Source organism: Peromyscus maniculatus, chromosome 4 (assembly GCF_049852395.1).
Source record: "Peromyscus maniculatus bairdii isolate BWxNUB_F1_BW_parent chromosome 4, HU_Pman_BW_mat_3.1, whole genome shotgun sequence".
In the NCBI taxonomy this organism is placed as follows: Eukaryota; Metazoa; Chordata; class Mammalia; order Rodentia; family Cricetidae; genus Peromyscus; species Peromyscus maniculatus.
Window position 1 is genome coordinate 12,686,821 of NC_134855.1, and position 22,891 is coordinate 12,709,711.

Here is a 22,891-nt window from a genome sequence, read left to right on the forward strand (position 1 = left end):
CCTCTGGCAGTCAGGGTTCATACCAGGCCTTGGCCCAACACTGAGCCCCTGAAAGCACAGGAGTCGTGGGGGCGGGGGGCACCTAACCCAGCAGGGCTGCTTGGTGGAGGTGGTATACAAGTGACACCTGTCAGAGACAGAGGCCAGAGGGCACCAAGGAGAGCGGCAGAGTCTGGCACACATCCACAGGGGCCCAGGAGGAGTCTAAAACCTGGGATTTAGCCCTACCCCGTTCTTCTAGGAACTGAGGAGTCCACACCCACCTTCATAAGAGGAATCTGAGCTGTGGGAGGGAGCCTGGATTGGGGTTAGACAAGAAACCTCCGGTTTCCCCCACCCTGTGGCTGCTGAGTCAGGCACACGGGGCGGACCCCAATCACAGCCCCTTCCGGAGGGTGGCAGGCGTTGAGGCAGGAAGCTGAACCCCAAGAGAAAGCATGAAGCCTAGCTGATACCAGTCCACACAGGCTGTAAAAGCTAGCTCCCCTCCCCCTATAAACCCAGGATAGACACTCTCACACAGAAAGGGATAGGAAAACTGAGGCCTGGAGGCGAGGAGGGGAGTGGACTCGTCCATATTTATGTTGCAGACTTCAAACAGGCTGGGTCTCCACTAATCCACATGTGATGAACTCATGAGGGTAGAGACGGGGCTCAGGCCAGCGCAGCTCCCAGAGACACTGAATCTAAAGCCCCCAGGGATGAGAGCACGAGGCACAAGGGACCGAGAAGCCACCAACCAGAGGGAGGGCATGAACAGAGGTCCAGAGATGGGAATGCACAGGGCACAGGCATCAGGCACCTTGGGCTCAGCAGCCAGGCCGGGCACAGGGGCGGTCCTATGTCTGTATGTCACACATGTGGGGGACACAAAGGCCAGAGAGCCTGAGGCACCAGATACATCAAATCTGCTGAACACACTCCTGGCTGCTACCTGAGGGAGGAAGCCCTCTTTCCCACAGTCAGGAAGAAGAAACCCGGTGTGCAACTCTCCAGCTCAAGGCTGTGCTCAGTACAGTGCTGGTGCAGATGGGTCCGGAAGCATGAGGACCCTGCTGGACAAGTATCTCCTCCAGTCACTAGAAAGACCAGTAGGGCTGGGACAATGGATTTATTCCCAAGTCCCTGTGGGGGCTACAACCAGTAACAGTCTCCCTTCGTAGCCCTGGGAACCCCTGCACGCCAGGAGGGCTCTAAAAGCAGCCATCCCAGATGCCCCTTCCAGAGAAATATTTCTTCCGCAGAGGCAGGTCTGCATATCTGACCACCCTCTCCAGCCCCACAGTGAATGTCCTCATCCCAGTCTGCTGGCCTTTGAACAACTCTCCTCCCAACCCCGGGACTAGGACTCTGCCATTCTGAGACACCCTCGGCCATCACTCCTTCAGGGCCAGAACCAAGCAATAAGCCCTACCCCAGTAACTCTTATGACCACTCTAGAAGTGAGAGCCAGGGCCCCACAAACAGAGATGAGAAAGCAAGAGACTCAGAGAGGGAGACATGCTAGCTGGGTGTACAAACTGTCCAAGACACATATTCTGCCCAGGGTTCCCATGCTGCTGATGGCTCCCATGATGCCCAGGGCTCACATACCACCTAGGACACACACACACTCACTGCCTAGGGGGAAACGCTGCCCAGCCCTACGGGCGCCCTCAACTCCACAGGCCAAATGCCTAAGCCCTGGGCACTTTCCATGGGCAGCCACATGGAAATCTGTAGGCTGATGGGCCTCTCTAAGAAAGCTGCCACCCTATGATCAAAAACATTAATGACAGTCAATGTTGGAGAGGATGTGGAGCAAAGGGAACACTCCTCCATTGTTGGTGGGAATGCAAGCTTGTACAACCACTGTGGAAATCAGTATGGCGGTTTCTCAGAAAATTAGGAATCGAACTACCTCAAGACCCAGCCATACCACTCTTGGGCATATACCCAAGGAATACTGATTCATACCACAAAGATACATGCTTAACTATGTTCATAGCAGCACTATTTGTAATAGCCAGAACCTGGAAACAACCTAGATACCCATCAACTGAAGAATGGATTAAGAAAATGTGGTACATATACACAATGGAGTACTACTCAGCAGAGAAAAACAATGAAAGCATGAAATTTGCAGGCAAATGGATGGAACTAGAAAAAATCATCCTGAGTGAGGTAAACCTAACCCAGAAGGACAAACATGGTATGTACTCACTCATTAGTGGATTCTAGATATAAAATAAAGAACAATCAGACTACAAAAAAAAAAAAAAAGAAAGCTGCCACCCCCCCCCACACACACACACACATACTGTGAGGTTCTGTTTCCTGGCCTCTAATCAAAGGATTACCTGAAAGCCCCAGCACCCACACATGCAGGTCCTGGGAGCACCACCACAGCCATAGCTCCCATGTGGCCCAACCACCTGCGCCAGCAGCAAGTCCGTCAGGACAGGAGGACTAGAAGGGGAGCAGAGGAGTCCTGCTCCTACCAGCCAAATCCCCCAAACCTGAGGGGTGGCCTAGTGCACAGACATAGTCAACTCCAGCCACCTTTCTGCGGAGGCCACCACCCTGGCCATAAGCTAAGCAGCTTCAGAGCTCGGTGACACCTCTCTGAGCCTGGTCCTCCAGTGAATGGGGCAACTCTCTCCCAGAACTCTTAAGAGGTGGGAAGGCTTAGCAGGCTGACACTGAGGGAACTCAGTGAACCCAGGTATCCATGAAAACATAGCCCTGCCCAGGCCTGGGGGTCACGGTGGCCTGGCTGTCCCTAGCCTGAGCTAACTAAGTTCAGGATCCCATGTCCACCAGTCACCAATATAAGTCCTGGATCTGCTGAAATGACAGCCAACAGGTGAGAACCCCCACCCCAGGATGAGCCTTGCAGACCCCTAACACAGAATACACACTGTGGGCTGGGCCACGGTCAGGGCCAGGGCAGCAAAATCCACACAAGCCACAGGGCAGCTCGATACCGCCCTCACTACACCCTGCTCAGCCGGGTCTCAGCAGGGCACACTGCCAATATATTTGCACCCAAAGTCCATGCCCCACCCTGCCAAGAGCATACACCTCTAGCAAGAGCCAAAGAGGTGAGCAGGGAAACTGAGTCAGACACTAAGGCATATACCTGCCACCACCCACTGCCCAGGGCTGCTCCCAGATTATGAGGAGGGAAGGAGTCACCCCCTCCCCAGCGCCAGGTGTGGACGAGCCAGAAGCAGGGGGTGCTGTTCCCAGGCTGCACAGACATGCATGTGAGCTCCTCCTGTCCAGAGTTTGAGGCTTGGGCCAGGAAGCCGGGTGGAGACTGGAGGGTGGGGCCCATCTAACCCAGAGTTGCTGAAAAGAGCCCACGAGGAAGTAAAAATAGGAAATAAAAATAAAATTGCTCTGACTGGCCCCAGTTGTTTGTGAAGGAAACAGGGTATCTCCTTGGCTAGCAAGGCAGGCTGGCTCCAGTACCTCCCAGATGCAAGGCGTTCCCACCCCTGCTGACACCAGGCTAAGCAGGCGCCTGAGCCCCAGCAGGAAGTGTTGAAAAGGGGAGTCCTGAGGTCCTGGATTCAAGTTCTAGCTCAGCAGCTAACCAGCTGCAGGACTTCTCCGTACCCCCTCTGGCTTCAGGCACGGGAAGGGAGAGGGGAGACACACCACACTGTACCCCACCCTGCTGGAACCCCACTATGGCAGGAGCTGCCATCCAAGTCAGCCCTGCCTGCTCTGCTCCCCATCTGCAAAGGTGCCCATTTTGCCTAAAGTGGACAGCTGAAAGCAAGGCGCCGGAGAGCAGTCCTCCAGAGGCCGCCTAGCCCTTGGCTCCCCCACCCGCACAGGCTGCCTGCAGCTCTCAGACCTGATTTCCTCATCACACAATGAGAGGAAGCCTTCCTTCCTACCCTTCCCTGCTGAGCCTTGCCAGCATTCACGCCAGGCTCCTTTACACTAAAGTGTGCACAACTGGCCCTGGCTTGAGGCCCTACTAACTACGTCCCCTGGGGCACAGACCTCCCTTGGAGACAAAGCTAGAAAGCAGAGACAGTCACTGGACCTTGGCTGGCACACTGCCCTCTCCCCGACAGCACCAGGCACCTCCTGGATCAATACTCAGAGGCTGGTAGGAAGTGCCTAGGGTGCCTCAGAAAGGAAGTTTAGGTGCTGTGGATGACTAGTGATACCTGTTATGGTCTGGGCCTGGGGACAGTGGAATATAAAACACGACAAGTCCCCATACATGGATACAGGTGTGCATACAGATATACACATGGACAATTCATGAACCTCATGTGTGAACACAGTTACATATAGATACACACTCACGCATGGTCATGCACACTCACATGTGGGCACTACGCAGAATCTCACACATGGATGTGGGGATGCACATAGACACGCTCATATAGGGCCATATATACAGGCAATACATGAACTTCATACATGGACACAAGTGTGCACAGACACACACACAGCTGTGCAGGCTCACACATAGCCAACAGAACAAACCTCATGTATAATACAGGTATGCACACAGACAAAAGCTTACATACGGCCATGCACACTCTTTACATGGACAATACAGAATGTCCCACATGAACGAGTATGCACACTCACAGGTAGATAACACACAGAAGTTCATGTACAGGCACAGTGTGCAGGCACATGCACACATGCCATGCACATTCACAGGTAGATAATACACAGGACTTCATGCACAGACACAAAGATACAAGCTCACACATAGCCATGCACACTTACATGTGGACAATACCTAGAACCTCAGGCATAGACACACATGCACACACACACACACACACATACACACACACACACACGGCTATGCACACTTACATGTGGATAATACACAGAACCTCATACATGAACACAAGTGTACATACATACATAGCCATCACAGTTACATGCGGCTAAGAGACAGAACTTGACATATGGACACATCATGCATACTCACATATGGATGATACACAGAACTCTATTAACAGACACAAACGTGCACACAGTCACACATGCATAGCCACATACACTCAATGTAGCTAATACACAGAACCTACACATGAACACAGGCAAACACACACGTGGCCATACATACTCATATGTGGATGACATGCAGCACCTCACACACACGCAGACATGGTGCACACATGACCTTCACACCAGGACTCAGATGCACACAGTAGCACAAGTCCATCCACCTACACAGGCACATACATGAAGACTTCCTCGCTCACACTTTGCCAGCACCCAGTCACACAAACAAGCAGGAGCACCTGTGCTCACACTCGTCTGGGTTCTACGAGCCCAGGGAAAAGCCTGAGGTGGTCGCCGTGGCCTAGATCCAAGCAGGTCCAAGCTTTCTGCCAAGGGGGCTGCAGACTGTAGACCCTACAAGCTGGCCAGGAGGCTGGCTAGGCACGTCCCCACACGTGAGACAAGTGGGGACTGAGGACAAAAGGGCCTTCAGTCCTCCAGTCCCCCAGGGATCAAGGGCCAGCCCCATGTGCTTACTGCCAGCCCTGCTCTGATGCCCACTGGCCGACGACCTAGGTCCCTCAGTCCCCAGGTTTCCACCAAGTGAGGAGGCCGCAGCAGGAGGCGGACCGCATTGGTGACAACAATCACGGTGTTGTTCTCAGGGAGGCAGCCAGGGAAACCTGAGGGAGGGGGTGGGTGGCCAGCAGGCCGGCAGCCAGGAGGGGCGGAGGGGTCTCGAGGAGAGAGGCCATTTCAAGAGTCCTGGTGGAACCTGAGCCCTGGGAGGGGATAAGGTCCCCCAAAGACCAGCTCCCACACCATTTCACCCACAAATCCTGGCAGGTGCGTTGTCTCCCGGGGTCTCCGCCAGGCAAGGCTGGAATCATGGCCAGAAGTAAGGACTACGCAGCCCCCTCTGATAATGACGTCACAGCTTATCAGGCATGTTCAGGGCCATGTGGGCCCAGCGGTCATCCCCTCCCCATGAGTAACTGTGTGCCCAGCCACCTTGCACGGGAGACACAATAACTATCCACAAGTAGATAAGTTCCCAAGGCACTGCAGGCAGGGAGGCCGTGACATCAGCATGCCAATACCAGCTGGCCAGCCACAGCATCAAGAGCCAGATGCCCAACGGGTACACAGCACCCACCAGTGGGTTACCCAAGGGTGGCACAGTGACCTGTCCCATGACCCTATGACCTGGAAGGTGTCAGCCTGGGTCAGAGAAACCAAAGGTGTCAGCTGGGCCGGAGTCTGACCCATGAGTCGGAAGTGGTCTTCATGTCCTGCAGCCAGGTGGACAGAGATTATGTCGGACACAAGAAGGTCCTGAAACACTACAAAATCCTCCCTTATAAACCATAACACACCAGTCATGGGGAGCCAGAATGAGCCAACCGGGTCAGCTGCCTGGATGTAGCTATACCCCAAACATCTTCCCAGAGAGGCCTTGTGGATAGTGGATAACACTGGCCAGGCCAGCCAGGGAAGCTGCCAATGCCCACAGCTCTGCCTCCCAGACCAGACTGGCCTCGAGGAGACTCATGAGGCATGGAGCAGGCCAGCCCTCGTCACCTGGGCCATCAGGGGCAGGAAGAACATGCAGTTTAAAAGGACATCCTGAGTCACAAAGCTTCTGTAGGCCATATCATCATGCGCATGCCTCATCCAGTCAGTCAAACTTCTCCAGCAGTCCAAACACCACAGGTAGTGCTGTGCAGATGGAGTAGCCAGAACCACAATTCCTGTTGATGGGTCTAGGCACCCATCAACACCCCAAGACAAAGCCAGGACCACCTCCCCTCTTACTCATACCAGACCTGGGACCCACCTTGCTAGAGGTGGCTTAGCCTTGGTCCAAGCACTGCCTTGAGCTATACAGAACCATCAAGACAGAGTCCATGACACCCAGAAGGGAGTGTAAGTCTAGGATACAGATGGGATAGAGTCCATCCAAAATCTGGCTCATAGCAGCATCCTCATCCCTCCTCAGTCCTTCCCTGGCCTCCCCTACTTCTTGTCTGGTAACCACCCCCCATCTACTAGTACCCGCCTTGGCAGCTGCCCCTTGTATTGGAGCACCTCCACAGGCTCAAGAGATGCCGATCATTCAGACCCCAGTGACCTCTGACCTATCTCTGGCCTTCTGCCCTCACTCACTTAGATTTGACCACATGCTCTCCCTGGCCAATGCCCCTACACAGGTCTGTGACCATGCAGCTTGTCCCTGGCCTCTCCAGAGCTCCTCCTGAGCACATGATCTCCCACTCTGCATCTCTATAGCCTGCTGGAAGCCCAGACTTTCCCAGGATGCCATGTGCCTGCACCTTCGTATCTCCCCACAGCCTGGCAGCTAGAGGGAGGCCTTGCCTGTGCACCCCAGGGAGATCCTCTGTGGGCTCCCTAGTCCCTTGCAAGATTGGCACTCAGCAGGCTGAGCTACAAGAAAGCAGCCCATCTAACTTCTCTTTGGGTTGAAGTTCTGAAACTGCACCCACTCGTGCTGTGGTCAGGAACTTAACTGCTGGAGGCCACGGTCGAGGGACACCCAGCAGGGCAAAGCACACTGCTGTCAGACTCAGGATTGACAACATCAAAGAAATCTGCCTGGAAGCCAGGGAAGACACCATGCTAACTCTGGGGTAGGGGCTCTGCAGAGGGCATTAACTCATTCCATAAACACCCTGCAGTGTTTGTGACAGCAAACAGCTCAGGGGCCACCTGCCCTGAAGGACAGGGCATGCAGAGCCAGCCTGCGCAGGAAGACTCAGGTACTGGGCCCTGGCGGGGAAGGCTGAGCCCAATTCTGCCATAAACGGCCAAGAATCCTGGAGGGCAGCACAAGCATATACTTCCCACCTCCATGAAAGCTGGGTGTCCATCCTTCCTGCCTACCCCCAAGGAAACCAACTAAGGAAGAGAGTCTTGAGTCAGAAAGTACACGCAGCTGGGAATGAAGAACAGCAGCCCCCAAGAAGCTGCAGGGCCCAGAGACCACATCACCCAGCCTTTCTAGGCCAGGTCCCCAGGGTCCCAACACCAAGTGGTGGCACGTGCCCTGTCATCATGACCAGCGAGTCCAGGAGAGAAGGAAGCTCTGCCCCTCTTGGCCCTGGTATCCAATGACTAAGGTCCCCACCTCCCCAACCCTCCTCAACCTTGATCCTAGGCAGAAAGTCCAGGGCAGGGTGAGTGGGAGTGGCCCTGCCACCTCCCCTGGACTCTGGTCCCAATCAGAACTGTCCTCCAGCCAGCAAAGAGGGACAGGGCCAGTACTTCTTGTAGTCTCCAGGGCAGATGACACCAAAATGCCCCCTGGGAACATGAATGGGGATGGACCGGAAATGTGAAGATTGGGTGTGGAAATGTGAAGATTGACCGGGTGTGGGGGGAACCCCTTCTGTTCCATCCAGGATGGGCCTGAAGAGGGCCACCAACCCTAAAGCTAGGATCCTCCAGTGGGCAACGACCCACAGTGGGCCAGCAGGGTCATATTCCACACCCAGGAAGTCTTGAGAATCAGAGGAGAGACTGAACATCGGGTCATCAGGGGAGCAGCTAAGAGGGACTCCGTGGCCACCACATCCCCACCAGGCCTGGGCTCAGCCTCAACCCCACACAGAGTTAATCATTCCCACATGAGCCAGCCACACTCCCCCACATACACATACATACACACACACTCACATGGTTTCCACAGCACACACCTGTGACCCAGCTAGCAAGAGATAGGCCAGAGAAGCCTGGCTAGGCAGCTGGATCCTTTCAAAACCCTTCAGGGGAAGACCTATGCTCATAACCACCTGGGCATCCCATCCCCAGAGCCTCAGCTGGAGCCATAGCTCTCTGGAGAAGGTCTGCTTTAACTCCACAGTCTATCTAGCAAACTTGTAATTATGATTCAAAGCCTAACTGTCACTCTTCCATGAAGCATCCTTGATTTCCCAGGTACCTTCAACTCATCGACGGTGGCTGACAAGGGACCGACCCATTCATCTGTAGGTCCCATGCCCCTGGCCTTCCCCACCCCTTTCTTAAGAACCACAATATCTACAATGCATGTTCCTTACCCTCAAAGTGTCTTCTCTAACACTCCTAGTTGAAATCCAGAGCCACGTCCAATTCCACCACCCATGGCTGGCTAAGAGCCCATGGCTTCCTGGGTCCCAGGGATACCCCAATCTGATTCCTGTCCCCCTAAGCTAGGGAAGGGAACATAGTCATTCCTGAGGACCTAGTCCCCAGATGTGCCACATGGCTGAATGGCCACCAACCCAGAATGGCGATCCCAAGATGTCAGAAGGGAAAAGCAGAGGACTCCAGCTGTCAGGGGCCTGAGGGAGGCCAAGGCCCAGAGGGAGAAAAAGAGCTGCTGAGGAACACAGAGACTGCTGGGGAGAGAGAACCTGGGCAGGGCAGAATCAGACACTCAGGAGGACCCCCCCCACACACACACACACACCAAAACAAACAAACAAAAAAAACTAGGAGCAGTTGCAACATCTCTAAAAGCCCATTCTGCAGAGCTAGATGACAAAGGGCACGCAGGAGTCTGAAGACAGACTCTACTGGGGTCCCTGCAGGGACGCCTTCAGTGCAGAGCCCCACCCACGGGGACCCTGAGCTGATGGAATAGCTTGTGCTGTCGCTGACCCACGCTGCATGGTGCCTAGTGCTGTCCGGGGAGCACCTGTCCGGTAAAGCATCTAGACACCAGGCCCTTGGCTTTCCAAAGAATGAGGTTACATGGCCCTGCCAGTCCTTTCTAGAGCACTGGGCATCTTCCAACCCCGGCAAAGCCAGAGGCCAATTCCATCAGCCCAAGTTGGGCAATACACGCTTGGCCCTACCCTCGGGAAGTCTCAGAACGAGACACAGGATCAAAGCTGGCCACTCAGGAGTCACTCGGGCTAAGCATGCACTCTACCAGCCAGACCTGGGATCCCATCCCATAGCACCCCCACTCCCCCAAGGGACGCAGAATGACAGCAGACAAGAAGCAACTAGTTTGAAGTCAAATCTGAAACCCAGGGAGCCCGATGCCACCCTTTGCATGGTCCAAGGCAAAAACACAGAGGGTAGCCATGTGGGAAGCCAGCAAGCCTGTAGACAGCGGGGAGGGGAGGCCACCAAGCTCCTGAAGCCCAGGTCAGCCACTAGGGCTCCACTTCAGAGGTCCTGGACAAATGAAGCACCTCCTGAGCCTGCAAGCAGCTATTCCAGCCACCTGGACTGTCACCACCTGACCTCTGCCCGGGGCCAGCACGGACACTTAAGCTAAATTGGTCAATTATGGGATACTTAGATCCCTCACGGGGCTTCCCAGCCTCCTTGCGCTCTGGGCCGCAGCACCAGGAAGCCAGTTGAATCAGTAACCTCATTACAGCCCGCGCACACCCAGTGGCTTTGAACTCCGCAGGGCTTATCCACGAGCACTGCAGGATTTACACACACACACACACACACACACACACACACACACACACACACAAACACACACACACAGAGCCTAGACCCGGCCTAGCATACTCCCCTCCCCTCCTGCTCAGGATGCTGTAGCCTCCGCTGACAAGCATCAGCACCAGCCCTGGGCTCCAGGATGCTGGCTGGGGAGACTTGGGTCTGGCCAATGGGCCAGCAGAGATGCAGGGAGGCTAGGGCAGGCTCTGGTCTCCACAGAAGACAGACATTGGGCCTGGAACTTGGGCAAGAAAGAGTAGGCACACCTAGGACTTCAGTGCCGATCTCTCCCCCAGAGAGATCCCGGTGTCCCAGTGTAGGGCCCTGAAGCCTTTTCTTCACCATGGCCCTCAGGGTCCCTACTCTGATCCCACAGAGCAGTCTTGCCCAAAGCCTACCTGGTCCCTAGCATCAACCAGTACACCGGGCCTGCCTGTCCTCCCAGGCCAAGGCATAAATTTATGACCATCATACTGTTCACTCACCTTTCTGGAAGACCCTGAGGACACTCCCTGACATCACAAGCCCCAGGCCTTGGGATATATTGGTTAATGGGTTAAGGGACTTCCCCAAGAACAGGCCAAAAGCATAAATGCAGGAAGTGGGTAAACGACAAGGAATGGGCAAGAAGGGGGTCCTCTCCTCAACCATCATAAGCAGGGCCACTGGCCAGGAAAGGTGAGGACCCCACAGGCCAGGCCAGGGGCCAGCCTAAGCCTCCAGGAAGTTCCTGTGAGGCCCCTCCCCAGCCGGACACTGTGAGGAAGGGCCGAGTCAAGGGCTCTATAGCCAGAGAGGAGATACTTAGCTTCACCTTAGCCCCAGCCCACCACCTCCAACGAACCCCTGCACACGCAGGCGGCCTGAGCTGGCTCTACGTGTCCCCATGCCTGCTCCAGCCTAATCTCACATAGCACCACCTCTCACCATGACTCTCGCGCCCAGGCCTGCCTTTGGGCCTTTGGTCTGGCTGTTCTTATCATGCATCATCCCATCTCTGCCAGCCTCTCCATGGGCTGAAGGACAAGGAGGCTGCGCCCAGCAGTACTCCCTACTTACAGGGGGACAGAGGCCACCAACAGGCCTGAGGCCTCCTCAGGAAGGACTTGGCACAATGCTGCTGGATTCCTAAAGGCCAGGTCACAGTGCACATGTGTGTGCATACATATGTGCATTCATGTGTGTGCGTACGTGTGTGTGTGTGTGTGTGTGTGTGTGTGTGTGTGTGTGTGTGTGTGTGCTCTAAACAGGTCTGCAGATATAACCAAGTCCTTGCCCTGCCATGGAGCTGCCCTCTTCTGGTCCTATGGATCCTGCTGGCAGACAATTTGGGCCTGGCAAGGTGAGGCAGAGTAGCCAAGCCACTGGGTCTTCAGGCAGAAGGTATCTCTTGCTGCCTCTCACCCCCAGCCTTCACTAGCCCAGCGGAGCCTGGTAACTTCTAGACACTCTCAGAGTGGCAGTCAAGGAGTCTCCACTCTCCAATGGGTCTTGAGGAAGGAGGGCAAGCCTCCCAAGGCTCAAGGATCCAGAGCCATCAGAGTGAGACCTCAGACCTGAGACCTCAGTCAAAAGGCAAAACAGCTACTCAGCGTAGGGGTGGAAGCAGAGACAGGAGCAGGGCCCCTGGGGAACCAGACTGGGCATGGACCCCACTCTTGCAGGCAGCTTCTTGAGATGCTGACAGAACAGGACCTGAACGAGTTTAAGAACAAGTTTTGGCCCAGCTGAAGATCAGGGCTGGGCCTGTCTGGGAAATCAATTTGCAGAGCCGAGAACCTCACAGAGACATGGCGCTAAAGTAACCAAGGCAAACAGACCTGGAGCTCCCCATCACTAAGTGAGGTTGCCCTTGATCCACCCACGAGGTCTGAATTAAGTACCAGTACCACAGCAGGCACCCAGTGGATACCTATCAGCACCCTCTCCAGGTGGACAGGCCTTGGACAGGACGGTAGAGATTTAAAAGTGCCGAGGCTGTGAGAAAGCAGCCAGGCCCCCAGATCTGTGGGAAGTTCAGGAGGCCCTGGGAGGCCTGCAGCGCCAGCTTGCTGCCTCGTGGTGGGGTGGAAGGCAGCACCAGGTAAGTGTGAGGGGGTGTGTATGTGTCTGTGCACACCCAGGCCGCTCCCCACACGTCCTGGGCCAATTTTATTTAGCTGCTTTCTGCTCCGTTTCGCGCTCATTCAGCTGCTGAGCTAGACAATTGCTTTGTAACTCTAGGGTGCAATTTCCCTGTCTGTGAGGCGCTGGGGCACGACTGCTCAGAACATCTCGCGCACCAGACTCGGGTGGGCGTGCTCACGCGCAGTTCTTCGCTCCGGCAGACTCGCTGAGCCTTGGGGAGAGTCATGCAGCAGCTGGGGTCTGTCAAGGGAGCCTAGCAAGGGAATGGAAACCTAGGCAGAGGACCCCCAGCCAAGGGGCTGCATCTGTATTCCCTTGGGGCCAACTTTCCACCTCTGCTCCCATACCCCACGGCACAGGGGAGTCTCGGGATGGTTTGGGCTCAACACTGGTGACCTGGCCCTATCCTGATCAAGGCAGAGGCCGGGAGAGGACTGGATACAGGCCTCACCTTGGGAAAGAAAGCGACACACCCCACAAAAAGAGCTCTGTGAACTCCCAACCAGCCTAGGACACAAAACAGGCCACGTGCCCAACAGACTTGAAAAAAAACAAAGAATGCGTCCATTTTACAGATGCAGGTGGCTGGTATCAATTGTCCAGAGGCGTCTGTCCTTCGGGGCCCTCTGTGGCGGTGAGGGAGGGCATGGCCATGGAAGAGAGTCTGAATGGAAAGGAGGAGGGACAGGGAAGGAACAAGTACACCTGATAGCGAGGACATGCTCAGGCCATGGGCAGGTGGACGGTCCATCTCCTCCAACCTTTCCCCAGCCTATTTTAAAAGCACTGGGGACTGGTGAGGCGACTTAGTGGGTAAGGTACTTGCTTACCAAGGACTGAGTTGATCCCTAAGACCTACACGGTGGTAAAGGGAAAGAAGCGACTCCCAAAAACTATCCTCTGACCTCCTTACAAATGCTGTACATGTGTGCCTGCAAGTACACACACATACACACACACACACACACACACACACACACATACACGCGCGCGCACACACACACACACACACACACGCACGCACGCACGCACACACGCACGCACCCACACGCGCATGCATGCATACATACACACATAAATAAATGTAATTTTGTGCACACACACACACACACGCACACACACACACGCACACACGCACGCACATGCATGTGCATACATACACACATAAATAAATGTAATTTTGTGCATGCACACACATACACGCACATGCATGCGCATACATACACACATAAATAAATGTAATTTTTAAATTTTGTTTAAAAATAACTTTGGGACAAAGGTTTGGAAGGTGATCCCCCAAACAGACACACTCCCAGCCCACAATCCAGACACCTACACTCAAGAGCCAGGACTCCTGCCCTCCTCTCTGACCCGGCTGATGGCCAGTTCCCATGAAAACTCACCGGCCAATCTGATAGCTCCAGGCCCTGCCTGACCCACAAGCTTTAGGCGTAAGGAGCGCGGAAGGAAGGCAGGTCTTGGCTTGTCCTGGCCCTAGGCCATCTACGAGGCCTACGTCTTGAGACAGCTGAGCCAGGTCCACCAGCCCAATTCTCTGCAGAGCCAGGCCTCACTCACCACAAAGATCCTGGCCCTAACATGCTCCAGCATAGTGAGACCCCATACCACTAAAGATAGGAAGCCCCAGGCAACCTCACGGACTGGTGGGCCCAAGACTCTCTCATACCACATTCTATGCAGCTTGGTTCTGTCCACACATGTGGATACTAGAGCCCCTTTGGGTATGCATGGCTAGCCCTTGGGTAGAGGGACACAGGCCTGAGCACCCCAACAATGACCACGGAGTGACAAACCCTCTGGACCTCTTCCTTTCCTAAAGGAAGGTATGAGGGTGGGGCAGGGTCCAGAACAGTCATGGCATGGACGGGACAGGACACTAGCCTGGCTATCAGAGGGTCCTCTCTGAGGAGGTGCACCTAGCCCCGGCCCTGAAGGGCATGCACAGCTGGAAGAACCGCCTGGGGCCTGGCAGCCCTGGACCTGGGAGGCAGCCCACAGCAGCTGGCCCATGTGATCGAGCTGCCGACTCAACTCTACACCCCGCACATCCCACAGCCTCTGAGCAGTGCAGACCGGGGCTGTGCGGGGAGCTCCCCACCCTCAGTCGGTCTGTCCTGTGGGCCCAGCTTTCTGAGCCCACATCTGAGACAAACGCTTGTGCCAGGCACAGTAGTCAGTGCCAGCCCAAAGACGAACACAGGCAGGCAAGGCCACTGCCAGTCAGACCACCATCAGGGGGTCACTTTTTCTCACCCTAACACTTCCTCAGTCAACATCAGGGTCCCCTCCAGAGTTTCCCAAAACAAATGCCCAAATCAGTAGGCAGCTGGGGGCCTCCTCAGGCCCAAGCTGGACTCCAAGCCCAGCCTCCTGAGAGTCATGTGACCCTGTTATTTCGGGACGCCCGGAATGTGCTCTATTTTGGGTCACAAGGGCTCTGATGTTACTAAAAGCCCCCTCAAGCAGGCCGCAAGTTCACTAGGTCCCCAAGCACCCCACAACAGAGTGGTTGGAGGCCTAGAGCCCTGCTTCTGGAAACCTGTAACCCTCACCAACAAATGGGCCGCTAACAGCTGAGAGGGTCAGTGCCGTCTTGGGACCTTTGGACTCTGCAGGCTCAGCCTTCCAGTCCCACCATCCAGGCTGAAGCCAGCCCTTACCCCACTCCCCGACCGGCATGGAGGAAGGCCAGCCCTGGGCAGCAAGGCCAGGAAACAGGGGCTGCCTGGGGCAAATTCCCCAGCCTCCCTTTCTTCTCAGATCTGTCCCATACGGATCAACTCAGCGGACAGAGGCTCGGAGGCTACCTGGACTACCAAAGCCCACACAGCGTAGGCTGGGAAGAGCCCACAGGCCCAGACCTCCAAAGTGGCCGGGCAGGGAAAACCTTCCTAACCACTCCAAGTCAGACCGAAGCAGTCAGTGGGGACCCTGGATGAGCCAGATCCTCTGACACTTAGCCCCCAGGAGGGATTAGGCTGTGTTGACAAAAGGGCTTAGGCAAATAGCCGCTTAAATGGACCTTCAACTGTACTGGACTTCAGAGCTGGTCACAAGCTTAGTAAAAAATAAAATGTAATCAGAGCCCGGGACTCACCACTCAGCCTTGGGGCATGGGCTGCCTGGGAGGCCACAAGCTGGTCCTCAGAGCCACCACTCTGTGAACCCAAGACTCCCAGGGTCTCCTTGTGGGGGGGACAGCAGCTCTGAGACACAACTCCCCTTCGTGGAGACTCCAGCCACCCTGCAACCTCATTCCCAGTTCTGCATGTGTCAACTTCTAGAACGGGCTCTGTCTCTCCTGGGGTGTTGCTTCCCGTCCCAAGACCTAGCCCACGTATTGCCAGTCCCTAGCCATGTCAGGGGCTAGAGACCGAGCGAAGCATTCCTGTCCTGAAGGACCCTGCTCTGTGCACATGAAGGCCTGGGTGGAGGAGAAAAAGGTATCTCAGGAGTCCCATCAACCCCACATCAGACCCCACAGCAACAAGCCACAGTAACACAGCTTTCCTGTCGGTGGACTTTGGCAGGGGGTTCCAATGCCAAATCCACCATTTGTAGTCTTTAAGTGCCGCCTCTCCCAGCCAGTTTCTCAACTGCAACACGGACAGGCGTTTCCAGCCCGGAAGACAGACACTCCAGCTCAGCTGAGCCCACCATGGTCTCCGTCACTAACTCATCAGGACGGAGTGTCTGAGGCTTTAACAAACTTGGAACACTCTTCCCAAGTCACTCTGCAGCAGACCTGTCTGTGAGCTGTAAGAAGACTGGGGTCAAAGGGGTGCCACCTCCCCAAACCACCAAAAGTCCTGTATGCCATACTGGGTTCTGATCGCCCCTCAGGGTAGCCAAACTGCACCCCAAGCCTCCGAGAGGATGAGCAGGCAAAGAGGCAATGATCATCGTGGAGCTTCGCCCATAATCAGCTGTCCTGATTTCCATTCAGCACAAATTCTTCACCAACCTGACAGCCTAGCTGCTGTCCTCACCACCAAATTAATATCCTTCCCAGAGCTCATTTATAAAGTCTCTCTACATTGCTTCCCTCTGGCTCCCAAAACCCCAGCGAGAGCAATGGGTGGGGGGTTCCGAGCCTGCTTGGTTCTACTCCCGGAGTTGGCAGGCTGTCTGCGGCTGCGAGCTGCGGGCCGGAGGGCAGCAGGACAAGAAAACGGACTCTTCTGCCGATGGGCTGTCCTCCCCCTAAATACCAGGGAGATCAACTAGAGGTGCCAAAGCGTGGGGCCCCAGTTCTGGATTTGATGCTCCTGACCAGAGGCCCCTGGGTGACCGTGCCCACCTAGGTTTGGGCTGCTGTCGGGGAACAGCAAGATCTCACGACTCCGTCCTGGGCAAAGAGACACCCAGGGACAAGCGGCCTGCTCCAAACAGCAGCCCAACGAGCCCGGAGGAGCAGTGGCCTCCAGAAGCCCAGCGCGTCGCCCCCATCCCAGTGCCAGGGAGGCCCGGAGCCCTCCAGCGAGCGCATAAGTTGCTCCTCCGGCGTGGTCCGGTTCCTGGGCGGCTGGGGCTGGGCGCCCCAGGGTTCCGCGGACGCGCTAGGCGCACTATGAGGGACCCTCTCCACGTCCCGAGCGAACCTGCCGCTCGCCCCAGCCCCGCCGCCCACTCCCGCTCCCCGACAAGTCAAGAGGCCCGGCGCCCTCGCCCTCTCCCGCCGCGCGCCCGGGCCCGGGAAAAGTTGCCCTGTGCCCACTCGCCTCCCCCGGGCCCGGCGCGCCAACTCTCGATACCGCCACGGCGCGGGGCCCAGCGGGCCGGGCCGGACCCCCCACGCGCGCTGCGCACGCGCCCCCGCCCCGCCGGCCCCGGCCCCCTCCCTCGCCCGCGCCGCCGCGGCCGGCACTCACCGAGCGGCAGGAAATGTTTGGTGTCCATGTCTGCGACTAACTCATGCCCGGCCGGCGGCGCAGCAGCGGGGCGGCAGCGCGGCGGCCCCCGGCGCGGCCGGCCGGGACCCGGGCGGCGGGGAGCCGGCGGCGGCAGCGGCGGCGGCGGCGCGCGGAGGCCGCGGCGCGGCGAGTTGTTGCAAAAGTCGCCCAACAATGTAAACTACTTGTGCCTGCGCGCGCCGCGCGCGCGCGCCCGCCGCCCGCGCCTCCGCCGCGCGCCCGCGACCCGCTCCGGCCCGGCCTGCAGCGGGGGGAGCGGCGGGGGGCCCGCGACGGGCGCGGACTCGGCGCAGCGCCGCCGCCGCCACTCGCCCCGCCCGCAGCCGGTGCGCGCCCCGCCCGCCGCCGCCGCCGCCACCACCGCCGCCGCCGCCGCCCCGCGCTCGCCTCCCGGCCCCGAGTTGTGAGCGTCCTGCAAACTTGCAAGTTTGCGTCTGCCAGGGGTTCCCGGGAGCCGTGGGGCGGCGGCGTGGGAGGAGGGCGGGGCGGCGGGCTGAAGCAGCCTTCCCTCCCCGGCTGCCCAAAATCCCCGCGGCCCGCGGTGGAGGAGGAGAGCGGGGCCGGGAGGAGAGCTCAGCGGCCGGGCCATTGTCTGCGCGGACACACAAAGAGGCCGGCCGTGGCCGCTCGGGGACTCTGGTCTGACAGGACTCCCTATAGGGGAGCCGAGGCCCCCATGCACCCCGACAGACACATGGGGAAACTGAGGCTGGGGTGGGGCGGTGAACCAGAGGCAAGCAGCTAGGCAAGGGGACGCCCTAGTCCCTTCCCACTTACACGCGGGAGGCCCAAAGAGGACCAAACGCCAGACTGGGGGCGGAGGGGGGGGATAGAAGGGGCTCCGCGTACCCCTGTTACCCCGACGGCCCCCGCCCTCCTCTGAGGTGCGGGGTTCAAGAGGCGCTGCTGTCCGCTTCGGACATCGCCCAGTGGCCCCAGGCTATTTTTATACCTTGGGCAGCTCTCTGCCCTGACTTTTAAATTCATGATTTGTTTGTTTAAAAACGAAAGGAAGCACTCCTACCCAGGGAGAGCCTGGGCCTCCTCCGCAACCCGCCCGCCGTCTTGGGCGGCTGGAATTCGGATTTGGGTGTGAGCTACCTGAGCAGAGCCAAGCCAGCCTCCCTAAGCGCACTGTGTCCCTGAGCCAAGCCAGGCAACCGGCAGTCCCGCCTCCCTCCACTCCCAGCTGGTGCCTGCCAGACCAACATCCAGCGTGGAGGCCCTGGCAGAGGGGCTTACCAAAGTCCACAGGCTGCACAGAGTGGGTGCTGCCCAAAGAGAGCACCACCCCTCAAGACAAAAAGGAAAGCCCTGCCTGGGTGCACTACTGCCACCCTCCAGAACTGCACTTTTCTTTCTGTGTAAAGAGGAACGGTTATGGGACCCTCCTAAAGACGCTGCTTCGCAGCATCCCAGAAGGCCCACAGACCTGTCCCGGAGCAAGGCCATCCCTGGTGCTCCGTGGAATCTGGGGAACCTGTCCATACAGGGCAGGAGAGAAGGAAGAGCCGAGTAGGGGCACAAGTGCCCTGGGTTGTGCTACAAGCCAGGCCCCTTTCCCAGGCCCGTCCCATCGGGGTGGTCCCCTTAGTGTGGCACACAACTTGTGGTGCTTCTGGCGGTGGCTCCTTGACCAGGCGGAAAAGCCCCCAGACTCCTTCCTTGGTGGGGCCATTCTGAGAACCCTCTGGCAGGCTGTGAGTGGGTAGAGCTAACTCCCCAGCAAGGCCAGAGACCTGTTCTTAGAACCCCAGGGCCACACTTGGTGGCCAGCAATAAAGCACTGCCCTTCTGCCATGGCCAGTGGAGTCTATGGGCTGCAGACAGCCCTGCCCACACTGGGTTTCGGAACAGAGAGGGTGAGGAAGGCTGGGAGTGGGGATAGAGAAACTGTAATGGTCCCTGTTCTCTAACATTGTGGACCATTCATTCCGTCAACAAACGTCAGCAGAGTCCACACTGAAGACTCGCCTCTGAGTTCTCAGGCAAGGTGTGGTCAAGACAGGAAAGGCAGGGGCAGACCCCGGCTCTGCCTCCCAGCTACCTCAGCCTTGCCTAGCCACTCTGCTCCTGCCCTCCTGTTCCCTGATCTGTAAATCCCACCCTCCCTGCTGGGTCAATGGAATGACTAACCAGGCGGTATAGAGACTATTAGGCCAGGAGGAGGGCTTGGCAAGTGACAGTTATTTTGTCCCAAGATAGGGAAGACTCACAGGCAAGAGTGGCCACACCATCGTTCAGGCTAGAGCAGTGCAGGCCAGAACCAAAGCACCATCGATAGGGAAAGGAGGACAAGGCCCAGCCAGCCAGCCAGGGGCTCTGGTGACTTCCTGATGGCTGCTGGTCCTTGAGCTGTGCCATGAAGAAGGGACATGTTTGTCCGGTTGAGTCAGGATGACACACCCAGGTGGAAGGCTGGCATGGCAGTGGCCTAGAGGTAGGAAGAAGCTAGAAGCCAGCCTGGCCGTCAGACCACACCACTCGGGTCAGTTGTGGGAAGGCTTAGCCAGAAGGCCCCAAGGCTGGCAATGGAATCGGAGGTCACCTCCTGATGGTGGACAGCCCGGCTCATCCCAGCTCTCCCCCAGCCGTACCACTTGCTGTGGAGAGCTGTGAGTGCTGGGAGACAGAGAGGCCTGAACAGGCAAGTTTCCATGTGGGGACTTGAGTTGGGGACAGAGACGGTAGAAGATCCCAGAGGTAGTACCTGCTTCTAAGAAGCCTGATCGCTCCAGGATATGGGTGGACAGTGGGGAACAGGGGTCCAAACCCTACTAACCCAGTCCAGTCTCACATCCAGCCTCAGCAGTCACAGAGGCTGAGCAGCTCTGAGCCTTGTCTTTCTAATACAGGACAGGGACACAGACGGGTCCCCAGAACAAAGGGCAGGTGGGTACTGGAGGGAGGCCCTACCTCAAACCCTCCAGCTCTGGGATGGAAACGTAAGCAGGCTGCTTGTTCTTTCTGCCTTTCCCTCCACTTGGGGCTCTTTGGTGGGAGTGACCCCACACGAAACTGCCAGAGACGGTGGCTGTCTCAGAGCAGTCAGGACCACGCTGACCATGGGAAAAACCACCCTGGCCCTTGTACCATGGCTGCAGCAGCCCAGAGCCTCTGTGATAACAATCCCTCTGCTATGCCTACAACCTGAGAGCTGTTTGTTTTGTTTGTTTGAGGGTTTTTTTTAAACTCCATGAAGGATGCTTTTTAAGGTACCCTGGCCCTTTTCTCACACGGCTTTGGCTCAGCCTTGTAAACAGTCTAGAGATTGCCTAGTGAATGGAGTTTTTAAAGGCCAGTGTTGCTGGGCACCCTGAGGCTACATCAGACAGACATCTGGGGAGAACTGGGCTGTCCCCATCCCATTCCCAGTGGAATATTCTTGATAGGGAAGTTCAAATCCTAAACTAGCGGTAGACAGAAGGGGGCTGGGGTGCCCAACCCTCAACAAGGTAGACTAGGAGCTTAGCATTCTGCTGGACCCACTTCTGAGCTCCCAACACCCTAACCTACAGAGTCCCTTGGTCACCTCCTCAGTGGCTCAGTTTGGAGTGGCTGTGAGCCAAGCTGGATGATGTTAGGCGAAGCTCAGAGAGCCAAGGCCATATGGAGCTGTGACTAGAACAAGGGTCCAGACTCAACCCCCTCTCCATGCCTGTCTTTCCAGAGGGTAACAGAAAAAGCTGTTTGGCCCCACTTGGACTCCTGTCTGTCCTGATTGGTGGCCACAGAGGACAGTGGTGCCTCTGGATCAGGGCCTTGGGGGAAAAATGTCTTCAGTCCCAGAGGGACCCTTATGTCTGTCAGCAGCAGGAGAGAAGCACAGGGAGAGACAGATAAGGAATGCTTACAATCAGGACCTCTGTGGAGAGAGAACAGGATTGGGCGCAGCTCTGAGCAAGAACCTGTGAGATTCAGGAGCCTCCAGAGAATCCAAACCCAAGGCCAAGTTAAGCAGTTCTAGGGGTGCTGGGGAAAAGTGGAGGGACAGGGGTAGATGAGAGAGCCCTATTTCGTAGGTAGAGACATTGATTGAGGCTGATGCAGCAGACATTGACTCTGGGTCCCACAGTGGACCCAGCGCCATGGGCACCAGCCAGTGGCCAGATTTCCTGAAAAGTCCCCAGAAGACTGCCGGTCTCACACACCTCCATCCAGTGAACCACAGCACCTGCCTCCTCACAGGGTGTGGGTCAGAAAGACAGGGCAGGAGATGGCAGGGAAGACCGGAGACCGGAGAGAAAGGGCAGTTGGTGGACTTGGAGAACGGGGTGCTGGAGGAGGTACCAGGAGGAAGAGGCCAAACCCACCAACTCTACTGTAGCCCTCGGACAAAGACCCTGTGTGAACTTCGTTCTCTTCCTCTGTAAGATAAGAGGACGTGATCAATGAATCACAGAGGACTTCTTGGCTGAAAATGAGACGATGACCATGGACAGTAGATACTAACACATCACAGGAGCTGAGAATACCCAGGGAGCCTCCCAGCCTAGGACGGGATCCCAACCTCACCTGAGTCCAGGCAGCATACTCTCCCTGCCTCCTACACCCTGCCCCTCTCCACATGTAGCCCATCAAGCGAGGAGATAATGTGTTTTATCGGGGCATTTATTATCGACAATTGCTCCATAAATTTCCTGTTCACATACATATACATACGAACTGGATAAATATTCAGAGAAAAGACTCCCTGCCCAATCCCCTGATGTCGCCAACTTGCCCCCATAAAGATAACGGGAAATGATTCATAATATTTATTTGACAGACATGATATGAACCGTAATAGTCTGTTGGGATTAAAAATATCCGTCTGTCTCTGTCATCCACCAATGTGGTTTAAATATTATGTATGTGGCCACTGTGGCAGCAGGAGAGGCAAGCGGTTATTGATAGCGCCATAAAGAGGCGTCATTTTTGCATTGAAGAATGGGTAAAGTAACCCTGGAGTTTGCCGGGTGCTTTTCCTCCGGGCTTACAGCAGGAGAAACCGTACTTAAAATACTGCTCTCCCTTGCCCAGCCCTCCAACCAACAAATGAGGCAAAGACACACCCCTGCACACATCATCCAGCCAGTGTTGGCTCACGTGGCCCAGGAGAGGAGTCCTGGCCGGGCTCCAGGCTGCAGCTCAGCCTAGGGAAGCTGCCATCCAGCCTCTGGAGGTCTGGGACCAACTGCAGGCCTCCAGAATGGGAATGAAGACCCTGACGGCCCACAGGTTACCTCCTCCTAGTCAGGCTCTTGCCAGCCTCTGCCCAGCCCAGAGAAAGCAGTACTTCACCCCCACCCAGTTTACCCAGCTTTAACCCCCTTTCCAGCTCCCTTTGCCCTGGGGATGAAGTCCAGACTCCTAGCAAAACTCACGAGGCCTGCCCTCTCCCTCCCTCC

The 22,891-nt window shown here is 56.6% G+C and overlaps 1 protein-coding gene across 4 annotated transcripts in view; it reads right to left on the minus strand.

Moving 5' to 3' along the window:
• Rxra (retinoid X receptor alpha) overlaps window positions 1-22,891 on the minus strand; it is a 190,613-nt gene that overhangs the window by 72,134 nt on the left and 95,588 nt on the right. Inside the window, exon 1 of one of the 4 annotated variants that reach the window (XM_076569139.1) lies at window positions 18,351-18,453. The exons of 1 other annotated variant lie outside the window; for it this stretch is intronic. Coding sequence is in view for 1 of the 3 variants with exons in the window: in XM_076569138.1 (XP_076425253.1) it covers window positions 17,460-17,487 (28 nt within the window). In the remaining 2 variants the exon portion in view is untranslated. Of the gene's footprint in view, window positions 1-17,459; window positions 17,631-18,278; window positions 18,454-22,891 lie in introns of those variants that run through there. 2 more of the 4 variants (XM_006993107.4, XM_076569138.1) reach the window with 2 other exon arrangements.